The following is a 19223-nucleotide window of genomic DNA, read 5'->3' as shown; positions in this document are numbered from 1 at the left end:
GACAACAACAATGTACAACCCTGCCACAGCAGCCGCTGCAAGATGTGTCAGGGTATCAATATGGGTAACACCATTACGCATGGGGACACCTCCCACCATGTACACGGTGAGTACTCATGTGACTCGGCCAATGTTATCTATCTCATACGCTGCAGGCAAGGATGCCCTGAGGCCTGGTACATTGGTGAGACTGAGTAGAGGCTATGGCAATGGATGAATGGACACCGCGCAACAATCACCAACCAAGAGTTTTCCCTCCCAGTCGGGGAACACTTCAGCGGTCCAGGACATTTGGCCTCGGACCTTCGGGTGACCATCCTCCAAGGCGGACTTTGGGACAAGCAACAACACAGAGTTATGGAAATGGCCTCAACCGGGACCTTGGGTTCATGTCACACTACAGGTGACCCCACTGCACCACACACACACACACACACTCACTATCATGTGCACTCACATCCACATGCAAACACTCATGTGCACACTCAATCTGTCGCTCCCATATGGGAACACATATATAAGTTTATGGGGTGAATTTGTTTTTGCAGAGTCACATTTTATTTTGCTCAAAGATTGCATGAACCCATGTAAAACTCTGTAAAATTATACAGAGGGTTTGTCAGTCTGACATATCATTGGGACACAGACAGACTTCACACCTATTGGTTAAAAAGCTGAGCTATCTTGAGAATGTAATTTAAAAGAAGTTCTGGGATTGACATATCAAAGAACAGAAACCAGCATATCCCATGATAAAAGGTGAAAGTTTTAATCTCAGATTGTTTACTGTATCACATCTCCATGACACTGGATTCCTTTGGCTATAAATTCTGTGAGCATGATCTTAATCTCCACAACCACCTGATGAAGGAGCAGCACTCCAAAAACTAGTGCATTCCAAGTAAACCTGTTGGGCTATAACCTGGTGCGTGTGATTTTTAAGTATATTTCCAAGTTAAGATGATGTGTGACTTGGAGTGGAACTTGCAGGTGGTGGTGTTCCCTTTGATCTGTTACCCTTGACCATCAAGATGGAAGGTGACCATGGGTTTGGAGGGTGCAGTCTGAGGATCTTGGGTGAATGTCTGCAGTGCATCTTGTAGATAGTACACACTGCTGCTACTGAGCATCAGTGGTGGAGGGGGTGGATACTTGTGGATGTTGTGCCAGTCAAGCAGCTGCTTTGTCCTGGATGATGTCAACATTCTTCAGTGTTGTTGGAGCTGTACCCATCCAAGCAAGGGTAAGCCATTTTGGACTGACATGGGGAGAAATGTCTTCACCCAGAGAGTGGTAGCCTTTGGAATTCTCTGTCACATAGAGCGGTTGATGCCAATATATTCAATGTCTTCAAGAAAGGGGATCAATATAGTTCTTAGTCCTAAAGGGATCAAAAGATGTGGTGAGAAAATGGGCACAGGGGACTGAATTGGATGATCAGCCATTATTATATGGAATGGGGGTGCAGGCTTGAAGGGCTAAATGGTCTTCTCCTATTCCTGTTTCCCACGTTTCTGTATTTCTGAGGTTTTTGTGCTTACGTTCTGAGCTACGGTGCTGGAGAGTTCACTCAGTGGCGCTCAGCTGACGCACTGAAGGAGGGTCAGCTCTGATCTGGAGATTCACCGACTGTCCCCTTTCTCCCTGCAGGTTGGGCAGTTTGCCCGTCACGCTGGGCTGCCTCCTAGGATGGTGCTGAGAGCCCTCCCATGCACCCGCACGGTGTGATGGCCAGTCCGCAGGAGGTCCTCCCGTGGTCACCCGCCTCCCACCTCGCCAAGCAGAGTCTGACGGAGGAGCTGGGGACACCGGGGGAGGACCCCGCGGTCCAGTCCGGGGGCCGCTGCCTCTCGTACTCCCCGCCCGAGATCCTGGACAACCTCCGCGAGAGGACGCCCCCGCAGGGCCAGACCGGCGCCAACTCCAACCAGGCACTCACCGTGACGGTGCTGACCAGCGTCAGTGAGGACACCCGTCACCACTTCCAGAACAGCGTGCTGCAGCTCAGGGAGCAGGAGGACAGCAGCAGGAGCTCCCAGGGAGCTGAGGACAGGAACGGCAACGAAGGTGAGGGCGGTGAGCACGATGGACCGGAGGAGATGAAGATCCATTACAACCGCTCGGGCTCAGGTCTGGGATCTGGGCCTGGGGGATTCCTCGAGGGGCTGTTCGGCTGCCTGAGGCCTGTGTGGAACATCATCGGGAAGGCCTACTCCACAGACTATAAGCTACAGCAACAAGGTATGTGACAGCTCAGCGGTCAAAACGGTCTTATAAATGGTCAGCTACATGCCAGTTACCTCTGCTTCAGTGCCCACGGGTGAAAGCTTCATTTGTTGTACTCAGGTGGCATCATCTACCTCTTCACGTTCTGCCCAAGTTAACACAGTCTGTGCAGCACGTTATGTTGTGTACCAGGTTGTATTTTGCTGCTGGTTGTATTTGTTACCAGGCTGTATTGTTTATGAGTTTGTATGGAATAACAGGTTGTATCATGTTCTGGGTTCTAATTGTCCCAGCTTGTATTGCCCCCCAGGTTGTATTGTGTACCAGTGTACCAATGGTATCATGTACTATTGTATTGTCCTGCAGGCTGTATTGTGTACCAGGCTGTATTGTCCCTCAGGCTGGAGTGTATTGTGGACTGTATTGTCCTGCAGGTTTTATTGTGTACCAGTTTGTGTTGTTTTCCGTGTTATATTGTGCTGCGGGTTCTAGCGTGTACCAGGCTGTATTAGCCTTAAGATTACATTGTGTACTAAACTGTATCATGCACCAGGTGTATTTTGTCGCAGGTTGGTTGTCCTGCAGGTTGTATTGTGTACTAGATTGTCACAGAATCATAGAGTCACACTGCATGGACTCAGATCCTCAGAACAACTTGCCCATGCTGACCAGGGGCTAAGTGGTTAGCAGTACTGCATTACAGCACCAGGGACTCAGGTTTGATTCCAGCTTTGGGTGACTGTCTGTGTGGAGTTTGCACATTCTCCCCGTGTCTGTGTACGTTTCCTCCCGGTACTCCAGTTTCCTCCCACAGTCCAAAGATGTGCAGGTTAGGTGAATTGGCCATATTAAATTGCCCGTAGTGTTCAGGGATGTGTAGATTTGGTGCATTAGTCAGGGGAAATATAGACTGGTAGGGTAGTGGAATGGGTTTGGGTGGATTGCTCTTTGGGGGGGTGGTGTAGACTTGTTGGGCCAAATAGTGTGTTTCCACTTTGTAGGGATTATATGACGTCCTCACTGATCTCATCCCATTTGCCAGCATTTGGTCCTTAGCCCTCTCAACCCTTCCTATTCATGTAGGCATCCAGATGCCTATTAAATGATGTAATCGTAGCTGCCCCCATCACATCCTCTGGCAGCCCTTTCCTTACGCGCACCACCCCATGTGTAAAAGAGTTGCCTCTTAGGTCCCTTTTAAATCTTTCCCCTCTATCCTTAAGTCTATGCCCTCTAGTTTGGACTTTCCTACCCTGGCAAAAAGACCTCGGCTATTCACCCAATCCATGCCCCTCATGATTTTATAAACCTCTATAAGGTGTCTCTGACACACCAAGGAGAAAATCCCCAGCTATTCAGCCTGATCTTATAGCTCAAACCCTCCAATCCCCAAGACATCCTTCCGAACCCTTTCAAGTTTAACATCTTTCCAAAAGCAGGGAGACCAGAATTGAAAGCAGTATTCCAAAAGGGGCCTCACCAATGACCTGTACAGGTGCAACATAACATCCCAACTTCTATATTCAGTGCATTGACCAATGAAGGCAAGTGTACCAAATACATTCTTCACCGTGCCTATGTCTCTACTTTCAAGGAACTGTGAACCTGCATCCCTAGACTTCTGTGTTCTACACTTCCAGGGCCCTCCCATTAAGTGTATAAATTCTGGCCTGATTTACCTTACCAAAATGCAACACATCACATTTATATAAATTAAACGTCATCTGGCATTTCGCTGTCATTGACCAATCTGATCAAGGTCCCGTCGTACTCTGAGATATCCTGCTTTACTGACCACTATACCACCAATTTTGGTATCATCTGCAAACTTACTAATTAAACTTCCTATGTTAACAACCAAATCATTTATATAAATGGGTGGTACACAGTGAATTTGAATTGTGTTATTCCATGAACAACTTTGATGTGAAATTTGACCCTTGATTTCATTGTATAGTAACTCTTCTACAAACCTTTCAGCCATGATATTGCTAAATGGGATGACCATGGGAAATCTAATGGACGTGTCCATTATGGAAAACAAATACTGATTCCCAGTTTTTGTTTTAGGTAAGGGTCAATTAAGACTCTTGTAAAAAATTCTTTAAATGGGTATTAAGGGTGCTGGTTTTATCACTGCCTGCAGTTTTCCAATTACGTGACATGTATGACATGTCCAGCAAAATTTAACTGCGCCCTTATGCAGTCCAGGCCAATAAATATGTTTTTGTATTTTGGCTTGAGTTTTCCTTTCTCCCTAATGACCTCCTACTAGTAAGTCATATGCTACCCTCAACACCTTCTTTCTATAACCCACCAGTAATCCAACTTGATGAACCTCTGCCCATTTCTCAATGCCTAAATATGTGATGGTCTCCAGTTCCTCATCAAGACTTTAGGTTTAAGATAGTAACATTCTCAGAAGCACTCAGGCTCTACTTCTATGTGAACTTTTTGAGACAAATAGAGTCATAGAGATGTACAGCATGGAAACAGACCCTTCAGTCCAACTCATCCATGCCAACAAGGTATCCCAAACCAATCTAGTCCCACCAGCCAGCACCTGCCCCATATGACTCCAAACTGTTCCTATTCATTTACCCATCCTTTTAAATGTTGCAATTGTACCAGCAGCCACCACTTCCTCCATCAGCTCATTCCATACATATACCACCCTCTACACGGAAAAGTGGCCCCTTAAGACTTTTTTATATCTTTCCCCTCTCACCCTAAACCTATGCCCTCGAGTTCTGGTGCCCCCACCCCAGGAAAAGAACTTTGTCTATTTAACCTATCCATGCTCCTCATAATTTTGTAAACCTCTGTAAGGTCACTCCTCAGCTTCCGACGCTCCAGGAAAACAGCCCCAGCCTATTCAACCTCTCCCGAGAGCTCAAATCCTCCAACCCTGGAAACATCCTTGAAATTCTTTTCTGAACTATTTCAAGTTTCACAACATCTTTCCGATAGGAAGGAGACCAGAATTGCACGCAATATTCCAACAATGGCCTAACCAATGTCTTGTACAGCCGCAACATGACCTCCCAACTCCTGTACTCAATACTCTGACCAATAAAGGAAAGCAAACCAAACACCTTCACTATCCTATCTACCTGCGACTCCACTTTCAAGGAGCTATGAACCTGCATTCCAAGGTCTCTTTGTTCAGCAACATTCCCTCGGACCTTACCATTAAGTGTATAAATCCTGCTAAGATTTGCGGGCAGCACGGTGGCACAGTGGTTAGCACTGCTGCCTCACAGCGCCTGAGACCCGGGTTCAATTCCCACCTCAGGCAACTGAGTGTGTGGAGTTTGCATGTTCTCCCCGTGTCTGCGTGGGTTTCCTCCGGGTGCTCCGCTTTCCTCCCACAGTCACAAAGATGTGCGGGTCAAGTGAATTGGCCATGTTAAATTGCCCGTAGTGTGAAGTAGGGGTAAATGTAGGGGTACGGGTGGGTTGCGCTTCAGCGGGTCGGTGTGGACTTGTTGGGCCGAAGAGCCTGTTTCCACACTGTAAGTCTAATCTAATCTAATTTGCTTTCAAAAATGCAGCACCTCACATTTATCTGAATTAAACTCCATCTCCTTCTTCTCAGCCCATTGGCCCATCTGGTCCAGATCCTGTTGTAATCTGAGGTAACCTTCTTCACTGTCCATTACACCTCCAATTTTGGTGTCATCTGCAGATTTACTAACTATATCTCTTTGCTCGCATCCAAATCATTTATATAAATGATGAAAAGTAGAGGGCCAAGCACTCCACTGGTCACAGGCCTCCAGTCTGAAAAACAACCCTGCACCACCACCTTTGAGCTAGTTCTGTATCCAAATGGCTAGTTCTCCCTTTATTCCATTGCTAATCAGTCTCCCATGGGGAACCTTGTCGAATACCTTAAAGAAGTCCAAATAGATCACGTCCACTGTTCTGCCCTCATCAATCCTCTTTGTTACTTCTTCAAAAAACTCAATCAAGTTTGTGAGACATGATTTCCCATACATAAAGTCATGTTGACTATCCCTAATCAGTCCTTGCCTTTCCAAATACATGTACATCCTGTTCCTCAGGATTCCCTCCAACAACTTGCCCACCATCGACATCAGTTTCACCGGTCTATAATTCCCTAGCTTGTCCTTACCACCCTTCTTAAGCAGTGGCACCGCGTTAGCCAACCTATAGTCTTCCCGCACCTCACCCATGACTATTGATGATGCAAATATCTCAGTAAGAGGCCCAGCATTTATCCACTTATTAGTTTTTCATCTTTCTGTTGTAATTCAGCTAATTTCTCTGAACTAAAAATATCAACTTTGTCCTCCACCTGTTCCTACTTTTTCTCAACCATTTGATCAAATGTGGTCTTTGATAATTAAACTTCAACTTCCTTATCTTTACTCATTGAATTTTCTCCTGTTTCCACCTGTGGCTTTGTGACCTTGTTACCGTATGGTCAGGAAAAATCCTGGGATATACTTCCTATATCACCTCAGTTGCCTGACTTTTCACTAGCTTTTCAACCACAGTAGGTATCACTCCCATGGATGATCCAGCTGTGTCATTATATAGGATAAACTGTATTTATGAAACTGAGAGTTTCTCTGTTATTCCTATCACAATTTCAACACTTTTCACCAGACTCTCCAAACTCACTTTATATGATAGAACACTGCTCTCCTCATCACAAGTTCTACATATTACCTATTTGCCTGGCAATACTCTTTCTGAATCACAAATCTCCTAATCTCTCGTCCTGTTGTATTGTAGACCAGACTATATTGTCCAGCAGGATGTATTGTATATCAGGCTGTATTGTGTGCCAGGTTGTACCGTGTACCAAGTTATTGTATGTACCAGGTTTTCTTGTCCTGCAGGTTCTATAGTATATCAGGTTGTATTGTCCTGCTGGTTGTATTGTGTATCATTTTGTATTGTGCTCCAGGTTATGTTATTGTGTCTACTTTGGATTCCAGCATCTGCAGTGCTTTTCTTCTCTAAACAATACAGCTGGCAGGAATTCAACCTGATACACCATATAACCTGCAGGATAATACAACTTACTGTTTGCTACACAATACATCCAGCATCACAATACTACCCGGATTCAACCTGGTCGGTTTACCCTGGCTGTATTGTGTACCAGCTTGCATTGCCCTGCACGAAGTGTGTACCAGGTTGTGTTGTCCAGTCTATCTGGTTGAATTGTTTATCCGGTTATATCCTGGCAGTTGTATAGTGTCCCAGGTGGTGGTATGCTTGTGACAGGCTGTGTTGGCCTGTTGTACCGTTCTACCATGCACCAAGTTGTATTGTGTACCAGGTGATATTATGCTGCCGGATGTACTGTGCAGCAAGCTGCAACGTCTTGTAAGTTGTGTTATCCTGCAGGTTATATTGCGTACGAAGTTGTATTGTTCCGCTAGCTATATTGTTTACCAGGCTGCATTGTGTATCAGGTAGGAATGTCCTGCCAGTCGTATTGTAAACCAGGTCAAGTTATATACTGGACCATATTGTGGCAGGTTTTATGTCCACCAGGCTGTATTGTGTCCCAAAGTGTATCCTGCTGGTTGTGATGTGTACCAGGCCGTAAGATTGTATTGTGGTACAAATAGTATTGTTGAATCCGGGTAATATGATGCTGCTGGATGTATTGTGTAGCAAACAGTAAGTTGGATTATCCTGCAGGTTATATGGTGTATCAGGTTGAATTCCTGCCAGCTGTATTGTTCAGAAAAAAAGCACTGCAGGTGCTGGAATCCAAAGTAGACAAACAGGGACTGGAAGAACACAGCAAGCCAGGCAGCATCAGGAGGTGGAGAAGGTATAACCCTTCTTCAGGAAAGGAGGTGGGGGTAGGGGGAGCTACAGACAAAGAGGGGGAAAGGTTATTGGTGGGGAGGGGGATGGAGTGGTGAGGTAGTGATAGGTGAGTAAAAGTGGGAGGTATATCCTGTTAAGTTGATAGGCGGAATGTATCCGGTTGGTAGCTGGAAGGAGGGTTGGAAGGGAGGAAGTGGGGCTGGAAAGCAAGTCGGGAAAGGGGTGGGAGGTTAATTGAAATTAGAGAATTTAATGTTGAGTCCTCTGGGCTTTAGGCTGCCCAGGCAGAAGATGAATTGTTCCTCCAACTTGCGGTCTAATTCATTGTGGCAATAGAGGAGGCCAAGGATGGAAATGTCAAAGAAGGAGTGGGAAGGGGAATTGAATTAGGCAGTGACCAGGAGGTCAGGCTTGGCTGAGCTTATGTTTGGTCTCACTGAGGTAGAGAAGACCATATAGGCAGAACTGGATACAGTACAGGTTGCAGGATTAGAAGGGCTATTTAGGGCCCTGGATGGAGGTGAGGGAGGTGGTGTGCTGGTAGGTTTTGCACTTTTTATGTTTGCAGGGGAAGGTGCCATGCGGGTTGGTGGGGAGGGTGGCGTGAACCAAGGAGTGGCAAAGGGAATGGTCCTTGCGGAAGGCAGAGGGGGTGAGGAGGGGAAGATATTCTTGGTGGTGGGGTCTATTTGGAGTTGACGGAAGTGATTGAGAATGATACATTGGATGCGTAGACTGATGGGGTGGAAAGTGAGGACAAGGGAGACCCTGTCTTTATTATGTTTGGATGGGGCGGGATTTAGAGCAGTAGGGTGGGAAATGGAGGAAGTGTGGTGGAGGGCAGTCTGGATGACAGAGCGGGGAATAGCACATTGTTTAAAATAGGTGCACATCTGGGATGCTTGGGAGTGGAATGTCTCCTTGTCAGAGCAGATGTGATGGAGATGGAGGAAGTGGGAAAATGGATTGGAGTTTTTTGCAGGATACTGGGTGGGAGGAGGTTTTGTCCAGGTAGTTATGGGAGTCTGTGTGTTTGTATAAATCTCAGTCCGTAAACCAGGCTGTGTTACCCTGTTGGTTGTATTGTTTGCCTGGTTGAGTTGTGTACAAGCTGTATTCTCCTGAAGGCTGTACAGTATGGTGTAGCAGGCTGTATTGTCCTGGAGGTTGATTTGGTTTAATTTGATTAGATGTATTATTGCTATATGTACTGAGGTACAGTGAAAAGTATTATTTAGCATGCTAACCAGACAAATCATATCTTACGTAAGCACATCAAGCTAATAGAACAAAGTGTGTATTGTGTAGCAGATTACATTGTCCTGCTAATTGTATTGGTTACCAGGCTGTATTGTGTACCAGTTTGTATTAAATAATTTTATATCATGTGCCAGGTTGTATTGCCCTGAAGGTTCTTTCATGTACCAGGCTCTATTGTGTGCCAGGTTGTATAGTGTACCATGTTTTGTTGCCCTGCAGGTCATTTTTTTTATGGACCAGGTTGTATCAATTACCAGTTTGCATTATCCTGCAGATTGTATCATACATCACGTTGTATTACGCCAGTTGTACTGTATTCTAGATTATTGTGCAGCAGGTTGTACTGTGTATTAAGTTGTTTCTTTTTGGTTGTAATATGTAACAAATTGTAATGTGTATCGGGTTCTATTTTATATCAGGCTGAATTATGTATCAAGTTTGATTGTGTACCAGGTTGTATTGTGTGCTAAGTTGCATCATGCACGAGGATTTAAAGTCTACCAAGCTGTATTGTCCTGCCAGTTGTATTGTGTACTTAGTTGGAGTGATCGAGATGTACAGATGTACAGACCCTTTGGTCCAACACGTCTATGCTGACCAGATATCCCAACCCAATCTAGTCCCACCTGCCAGCACCTGGCCCATATCCCTCCAAACCCTTCCTATTTATAAACCCATCCAAATGCCTCTTAAATGTTGCAATTCTACCAGCCTCCATCACTTCCTCTGGCAGCTCATTCCATACATGTATCACCCTTTGTGTGAAAAAGTTGCCGCTTAGGTCTCTTTTATATCTTTCCCCTCTCACCCTAAACCTAAGCCCTCTAGTTCTGGACGCCCCCACCCCAGGGAAAATACTTTGTCTATTTATACTATCCATGCCCCTCATAATTTTGTAAACCTCTATAGGGTCACCCCCTCAAGTCTCCGAATCTCCAGGGAAAACAGCCCCAGCCTGTTCAGCCTCTTCCTATAGCTCAAATCTTCCAACCCTAGCAATATACTTGTAAATCTTTTCTGAACCCTTTCAAGTTTCACAACATCTTTCCAATAGGAAGGAGACCAGAATTGCATGCAATATTCCAATAGTGGCCTAATCAATGTCCTGTACAGCCGCAACATGACCTCCTAACTCCTGTACTCAATACTCTGACCAATAAAAGAAAGCACACCAAACACCTTCTTCACTATCCTATCTACCTGCAACTCCACTTTCAAGGAGCTATGAACCTGCACTCCAAGGTCTCTTTGTTCAGCAACACTCCCTAGAACCTTACCATTAAGTGAATAAGTCCTGCTAAGATTTGCTTTCCCAAAATGCAGCAGCCCACAGTTATCTAAATTAAACTCCATCTGCCACTTCTCAGCCCAGTGGCCCATCTGGTCCAGATCCTGTTGTAATCTGAGGTAACCCTCTTCGCTGTCCACTACACCTCCAATTTTGGTGTCATCTGCAAACAGATTAAATGTACCTCTTATGCTTGCATCCAAATCATTTATGTAAATGACAAAAAGTAGAGATCCAGCACCGATCCTTGTGGCACTCCACTGGTCACAGGCCTCCAGTCTGAAAAACAACCCTCCACTACCACCCTCTATTTTCTACCTTTGAGCCAGTTTTGTATCCAAATGGCTAGTTCTCCCTTTATTTCATGAGATCTAACCTTGCTAACCAGTTTCCCATGGGGAATCTTGTTGAATGCCTTACTGAAGTCCATATAAATCATATCTACCGTACTGCCCTAATCAATCCTCTTTGTTACTTCTTCAAAAAAACTCAATCAAGTTTGTGAGACATGATTTCCCATGCACAAAGCTATGTTGACTATCCCTAATCAGTCCTTATCTTTCCAAATACACGTACATCCTGTCCCTCAGGATTCCCTCCAACAACTTGCCCACCACCGACATCAGGCTCACTGGTCTATAGTTCCCGGCCTGTCCTTACTACCTTTCTTAAACAGTGGCACCATGTTAGCGAACTTCCAGTCTTCCGGCACCTCACCTGTGACTATCAATGATACAAATATCTCAGCAAGAGGCCCAGCAATCACTTAGTTATATTGTCCTTGTGGGCGTATCAGGCTACATTTTGTCCCAGGTTGTATTGTGTGCCAAGTTGTACTGTCCTGTAGATTATCTTGTCCTGAAGGTTGTATTGTGCCAGTTAGTATTATATACACTGTTGAATACTATACCCAGGTTTATTGTGTATCAGATTAGTTCATGTACCAGAATATAAAGAGTATCAAGGTGTATTGTGTGTTAGGTTGTGTTATGCGAGTTAGTATTATATGCAATCAAAAGAGAAAATGCTGGAAAATCTCAGCAGGTCTGGCTGCATCTGTAAGGAGAGAAAAGAGCTGATGTTTCGAGTCTAACTGACCCTTTGTCAAAGCTTTGACATAGGGTCAGTTAGAATCGAAACGTCAGCTCTTTTCTCTTCTTACAGATGCTGCCAGACCTGCTGAGATTTTCCAGTATTTTCTCTTTTGGTTTCAGATTCCAGCATCCGCAGTAATTTGCTTTTATCCAGTATTATATTCAATGTTGTATACTCTACCAGGGTTTATTGTGTATTCAGTTGCATTATGTAGCAGCTTGTATAGTATATGCAGGGTGGCACAGTGGCTAGTGGTTAGCATCACTGCCACACAGCGCTAGGGACCTGGGTTTGATTCCGTCTTCTTGTAACTGCCTGTGTGGAATTTGCACGTTCTCCTCCTGTCTGTATGGATTTCCTGCAGATGCTCTGATTCCTCCCATAGCCCAACGATGTGTAAGTTAGGTGGATTAGTCCTGCTAAATTGTTGATAATGTCCAGGGATGTGCAAGCTAGGTGGATTAGTCATGGGAAATCCACGATTACAAGGGTAAAGCAGGAGGCTGGGTCTGTGTGGACTCGATGGGCCAAATGGTTTGCTTCCACACTGTATTGATTCTGTGTAGTATACTATAGATTGTATAGTGTATACCAGCTTGCATGTATTGCACACCAGATTGTATTACATAGCATCTTTTATTGTCTGCAGTTTGTTTTGCAAACCAGAATAAACAGTGTGCCAAGTCTTCTTGTGTCACAGCATGTATTGTGAATCAAGTTTAATTGTCTACCAGGTTGTATTGTGTACCATGTTCTATTGTGAACAAAGCTGTATTATGTGCCAGGTTGTTGTTAGTAATGTCATGACTGCTTCTATTGTCCACCAGTTTGTAATGAGTACTGTATATATTGTGTACTAAGTCTTAGCTACTGGATTGTTTTATTTTGTATTTTGTACCAATTTATGTGATCTACCTGGTTATACTATGTTCCAGGTTATACTGTGTAACATGTATTGTCTGCCACAGTGTATTGGGTGTCAGGTTGTATTGTATACCAAGTTGTACAATCTACTAGTTTGTAACTTGTACCAAATTATAGTATGTGCCTCCTTGCATTGTGTGCTATGTTACACTGTCTATGAGGTTCCAGTGCATAGAAAAGTTTAAAATAGAATCCCTACAGTGTGGAAACAGGGCATTCGGACAATTTAGTCCATACCACCCCTCTGAAGAGCAACCCAACCAGCCTCACCCCCTATCCTATCCCATGCAATTCTGCATTTCCCATGGCTAAGCTTCTAAACCTACATATCCCTGGACACTACAAGCAATTTAGTGTGGCCAATCCACCTTACCTGGATATCTTTGGACTGTGGTAGGAAATTGGAGGAAATCCACACAGACATGGGGAGAATGTGCAAACTCCACACAGAAACTGGTCCAAGGCTGGTGCTGAACCCGGGTCCCTGCTACTGTGAGGCAGCAGTGCTGAGCTGCCATGCTGCCCCTTTCTACTGCCAGTAATGTCTGCCGGATTGCATTGTCTGCCAGGTTGTGTTATGGACTGGGCTGTATTGTGTGCCACATTGTTTATATAGCCGTAATGCAAGAATTGAAAAGGAAGGAAGAACTCAAGAAAATTACCACTGCTAAGAAAGTGCTACTGAGTAAATTACTAGAACTGCGAGTTGACAAGTTCCTAGATGCTAATGGTTTCATCTTAGAAGTAACTAGCTGATGCATTGGCTTAAATTTTCCAGCACTCATTGGATATGAGCAATGTTCATTTGATTGGAAACTAGCTAACAAAGCTCCTTTATTTAGAAAGGGAGGGCGACAGAAAGCAGGAAATTTACAGGCCAGTTAATTTAACATGTCCAGAGGGAAAATGTTCAGTTATTATTAAAAGATGTTACAACCAGGCACTTGGACAAGTTCAAGGTACTCAGACAGATCCAACATGCTTTCACCAAATGGAAATCATGCTTAATTCCTTTATTAATGTTCTTTGAATAAGTAACATGAGTTGTAGATAAAGGGGAACCAGTGATTTGGTATTTGATAAAGTTCAAATTCAAAAGTTTTTGTGGAAAATAAATGCTCATGGTATGGAAGTAACATGTTAGCATGGATACAAGATTAGCTGGCTATCGAGAAGCAGAAAGTAGGAATGAATGAGTGTTTTTCAGGCTGGCAGGATGTCATTTGTCGCAGTGGCCAGTGTTTGGGGCCTCAACTCTTTACAATTGATATAGATATTCAGACAAAGGGATCGAAGATATGAGAGATGAATTTGTTGACGTCACAAAGATGGTTAGGAAAGTGAGTTGTGAAGAGGACATAGAGCCTGAAAAAGGATTAAGTGTGTGGGCAAAGATCTGGCAAATGGAGTATAATGTGGGAAGGTGGGCAATTGTCCGCTTTGGCAGAAAGCATAAAAAAAATGCATATTATCTAAATGGTAAGAGAGCTCTGAAATGCAGAGAGATCTGGGTGTCCTTTTCTATGAATGACAGATACAGCATGTAATCAGAAACACTTATAGAATATCATGGTTTGATGCAAGGGGAACTGAAAGCAAGAGTAGGAGGCTGTTCAGTTAATTGGGGCATTAGTGAGACACATCTGGAGTACTGTGTACAATGCTAGCTACTGTTCTTTCAGAGAGATGTTAATGCATTGAAAGCAGTACAGTTTACTTGACTAATACCCAGAAGGAGTGGATTGCCTTATGAGTAAAGACTAGGTCTGTATTCTCTGGAGTTTAGACAAGTCAGAGGTGACTTAATTGAAACTATAAAATCCTGAGGGGACTTGACCAGGTAGCTCCTCTTGTGGCGAAAGTGAGGACGGCAGATCAGAGTCCAGATTAGAGTGGTGCTGGGAAAGCACAGCAGATCAGGCAGCATCTGAGGAGCAGGAAAATTGACGTTTCGGGCAAAAGCCCTTCATCAAAGTCCTATGAGGCAGGGAGCCTCGGGGGTAGAGAAATAAATGGGAGGGTGGTGGGGTTGGGGAGAAGGTAGCTAAGAGTACAATAGGTGGATGGAGGTGGGGATGAAGGTGATAGGTTGGAGCGGAGGGTGGAGCAGATAGGTGGGAAGGGAGATTGGTGGGTAGGACAGGTCATGAGGGTGGTGCTGAGCTGGAAGGTTGGAACTGGTGTAAGGTAGGGGGAGGAGAAATGAGGAAACTGATGAAGTCCACATTGATGCCCTGGGGTTGAAGTGTTCCGAGACAGAAGATGAGGCGTTCTTCCTCCAGGTGTTGGGTGGTGAGGGAGTGGCGGTGAAGGAGGCCCAGGACCTGCATGTCCTTGGCAGAGTGGGAGGGGGAGTTAAAATGTTCTGCCATGGGATGGTGGGGTTGATTGGTGCGGATGTCCTGTAGATGTTCCCTGAAGCGCTCTGCGAGGAGGCGTCCAGTCTCCCCAGTGTAAAGGAGACCACATCTGGAGCAACGGATAAAATAAATGACATTGGTGGATGTGCAGGTGAAACTTTGATGGATATAGAAGGCTCCTTTGGGGCCTTGGATGGAGGTGAGGGGAGAGGAGTGGGCGCAGGTTTTGCCATGGACAATCCAAAGCTAGTGGTCATTGTTTAAGAACAAGGGGGCATCCTTTTAAAGACAGAGATACAGAAACCTTTTTTTCTCTCAGAGGTTTGTGAAAGGCAGTGGATGCAGAATCTTTAAATATTTTGAAGGCAGATTTTTAATTACCAACAGGATGAAAGATTAACTGGGAAATGCAGGAATATAGAGTTCAGGTTCCAATCAGATCAGCCGCGATCTTATTTGTATGATGGAATGGATTCGAAGGGCTGAGTGGCCTACTTATTCATATGTTTATATTGTGTTTAGCAACTCTGAGAAAGTGAGGATTACAGATGGTGGCGAGTCAGAGTTCAAAAGTGCCACACTAACTTGGGAAGTTAGGAAGGTTTGAAGAATGGGTGGATGGGACAAGGGAAGGGAAAGATCTCCGATGGTGTGAAAGACAGGAGAGGTTAAAGGACGGGAGAGCTAGTCCCCCACAGTCAAAGAAAATGGTGATGGAGAGAGAAACAGAAGGTGTGCTGAGAACAGGTGTGCTTCTGACACTAAGCAAAAATAAAGAGAGAAGGAGAAAGATATAAAAGAGACCTAAGGGGCAACGTTTTCACTCAGAGGGTGGTACGTGTATGGAATGAGCTGCCAGAGGAAGTGGTGGAGGCTGGTACAATTGCAACATTTAAGAGGCATTTGGATGGGTATATGAATAGGAAGGGTTTGGAGGGATATGGGCCGGGTGCTGGCAGGTGGGACTAGATTGGGTTGGGATATCTGGACGGCATGGACGGGTTGGACCGAAGGGTCTGTTTCCATGCTGTACATCTCTATGACCTTATGACTCTATAAAACTAAAACAGCAAAGAGAAGGAAACACAATAGGCATGCAGATTATGGTGTAAATTGAACTCAATGTTCAGTCCTAAAGGCTGCAACAATCCTGAAGCTTACACAGATACTCACTGGACCCCTCTATTCCTGAGATGCTGCCTGGCCTGCTGTGCTTTGACCAGCAACACATTTGCAGCAGTGCAGTCAGCCGAGAAAAGTCAGTGTCATGCGAGAAGGAGAATTTAATGACAGGCTGGTGTCATGCTTGCAGACTGAATGGAAGTATTTTCCAAAATGGTCACCCAGTCTGTGTTTAGTTTCCCCAGTGCACAGGAGACCATATTGTGAATAATGACTACAACAGTGTGGATTGAGGTAAGTATAAAGCAATTGTTCCTTCATCTGATTGGAATGTTTGGGGTCTCGGAGAGCGAGGAGAGGAGATGCAAGGACTGGTCTTATACCTCCTGTAATTGCACAGGAGGGGAACAGGGTGCTGAGGGGGATGGCAGATTGGATCAGGGAGGGAACAGTCCTTTCAAAATGTTGACATGGGAGGGGAGGGGAAGATGTGTTTCATAGTGGCATTACACTTGAGATGGTGGGAATGGTGGAAAAGGAACCATTGAATACTGAGGCTGGTGGAGTGGAAAATGAGAACTAGAGGAACCCTAACGTGACTCCGGAAGAGAGGAGAGGGGAAAGTACCCAAAGTGTGGAAAATGTCTTGGACACAGCTGAATACCCTGTCAAACATTGTGGCATATGGAGAATATTTAGTTGAGAAGTAAAGACAAGTCAGAAACCATCTTGGGAGAGGGTGCACCATGAGTATATAAGTGACAGCGACAGAGGAACTGGGAAAGTGGTGTGGAATCCTTACAGGATGCAAGGATGGGAGGAAGTAAACCTTAGCCTATCACAGAACTAGAGAAAGGGAAGTTGAGGGAGTGAACAGTCATGAATAGATCTGTGAAACTGGGAAAAGGGTGGACACGGGAAGCAAAGATGATGAAGTTTTCCAATGTGCAATTCCAATTTATATTGCTCCCTAATAGTATTGTGTATCAATCTAGATTATATATAAAATTAGGTCAAAATAAATAGAGGCAGGAGCAGGCCACTTGGCTCCTCAAAATCTTTCCTCATTCAGTAAGATCATGGCTGATCTGTTTGCGGCCTGAACTTCACATTCCTCCCTACTCTTCGGAACTCTTCATTCCCATTTTGATCACAAATCTCTCTAACTCAGCCTTGAATAATACAGAGCTCTAAAACTTCACAACCTTCTGAGAAATGAAATTCTTCCTCATTTCTATTTTAAATAGCAGACCACTTTATTAGTAAACTAATTCAAGATAAACCCCCCGTCCCCGTTCCCCCCCACCCCCACCACCACCACCGCCAAGGGGAAACAATCTCTCAGCATCCACCCTGTCTTACCCTCTCAGGTTCTTCAATGAGATCACCCCATCATACTTTGAAACTCCAATGGATACAGACCCAACCTGCTCAACCTTTCCTTGTGAGAGCACCCTCATCCCAGGAATCAGCCTTGTGAACTTCTTCTGAACTAGCCTCAGTGTAAATATGTTCCTCCTTAAGTCAGGAGACCAAATCTGTGCATGGTATTCCAGATCTTGTCTCAACAATTTCCTGTGCATTTACAAAAGGTCGACTTTTATACTTCAAGCCTCTTGCAGTTAAAGGCCAATGTGTTTTTTTTTGCTAATTCATAGCTTTTTACTTAACGTTTTAGATTCCATGTGTCTTCCTTACAAACTTTATCTTTTAATCATCAAAAATATTTGGCTGCAATACACACTCAGTCCTTTTATCCAAATCAGTAATATAGTTTATAAATAGCTGGGGCCCATGTGACTAAGATCTAGGAGTAGAATTCGGCCATTCAGTCTATTAAGTCGGCTCTGCCATTCAATCAGCCCCATCCTCCTGCCTTCTCCCTGTAAGCTTTGATCCCCTTAGTAATCAAGAATACAGAATCAATAATCTCTTTTTTAAATACACTCAGTGACTTGAACTCCACAGCCTTCTGCAGCAATGTGTTCCACAGTTTCATCACCGTCCAACTAAAGAAATTCCTTTTCATCTCTGTCCCAAAGGGCTCGACTTTGAGCCTGTGTCCTCGGTTCCTAGTCTTTCCTACTAGTGGAAACATGGTCGTAGACATAGAGATGTACAACATGGAAACAGACCCTTCGGTCCAACTCGTCCATGCCGACCAGATATCCCGACCCAATCTAGTCCCCATATCCCTCCAAACCCTTCCTATTCATATAGCCATCCAGATACCTTTTAAATGTTGCAATCGTACTAGCCTCCACCACTTCCTCTGGCAGCTCATTCCATACAAGCACCACCCTCTGTGTGAAAAAGTTGCCCCTTAAGCCTCTTTTATATCTTTCCCCTAAACCTATCTCCATATACATTCCATCTGTGCCTCTGAGTAATGTAAGTTTTGATGAGATCCCACTCATCCTTCTAAACTCTATCAAATGCAAACCCAGAGTCCTTAACTGCTCCTCATATGACAAGCCCTCCAATCCCAGGATCATTCTTGTAAACCTCCTCTGGACCCTTCAAGGTCAGCATTTCCTTCCTTATACAGTTTCCAAGATTCCTCACAATATTTCAGATGCATTGTGACCAGAGCCCCTTATATAGCCTCAGCTTCGCATCTCTGCTGTTGTATTCTAGCTGTTGTACTCTTGAAATGAATGTTAACAATGCATTTACCTTCCTAACTGCCAAGTGAACCTGCACGTTGACCTTCAGAGAATTCTGAACTAGGACTCCTAAGTCCCAATGTGCTTAAATTTTTGAAGTCTTTCGCTATTCAGAAAATAGTCTTTATTCTTCCTACCAAAGTGCAAAACCTCACACTTTCCCACATTGTATTCCATGCCCATGCTCCCAACTTGTCCAAGTCCTTCTATAGGCCTCCCTATTTCCTCAACACTATGTATCTTTGCAGATCACACAAACATAACAGCAATGCCCTCAGTTCCTTAGTCCAGATCATTATTATATAATGTGAATAATATTATGGACCAGATCAGACCCCCTTAAAATATTTTAGGAACATAGAACATAGAACAATACAGTGCAGAACAGGCCCTTCGGCCCTCGATGTCGCGCCGACCTGTGAACTATTCTCAGCTTGTCCCCCTACACTATCCCAAAATCAT

The 19223-nt window shown here is 44.5% G+C and overlaps 1 protein-coding gene across 1 annotated transcript in view; it reads left to right on the top strand.

Moving 5' to 3' along the window:
• The first annotated feature begins 1709 nt into the window (after window positions 1-1709).
• The window catches only part of LOC132817670 (mitogen-activated protein kinase kinase kinase 13-like), a 67863-nt gene continuing 50349 nt past the window's right edge, over window positions 1710-19223 (top strand). The window contains exon 1 of the mRNA XM_060828169.1: window positions 1710-2241. Coding sequence (XP_060684152.1) covers window positions 1710-2241 — 532 coding nt within the window. The remainder of the gene's footprint in view (window positions 2242-19223) is intronic.

This window comes from Hemiscyllium ocellatum, chromosome 7, assembly GCF_020745735.1.
Source record: "Hemiscyllium ocellatum isolate sHemOce1 chromosome 7, sHemOce1.pat.X.cur, whole genome shotgun sequence".
NCBI lineage: Eukaryota > Metazoa > Chordata > Chondrichthyes > Orectolobiformes > Hemiscylliidae > Hemiscyllium > Hemiscyllium ocellatum.
This window is presented reverse-complemented; position numbering and strand designations above follow the sequence as displayed.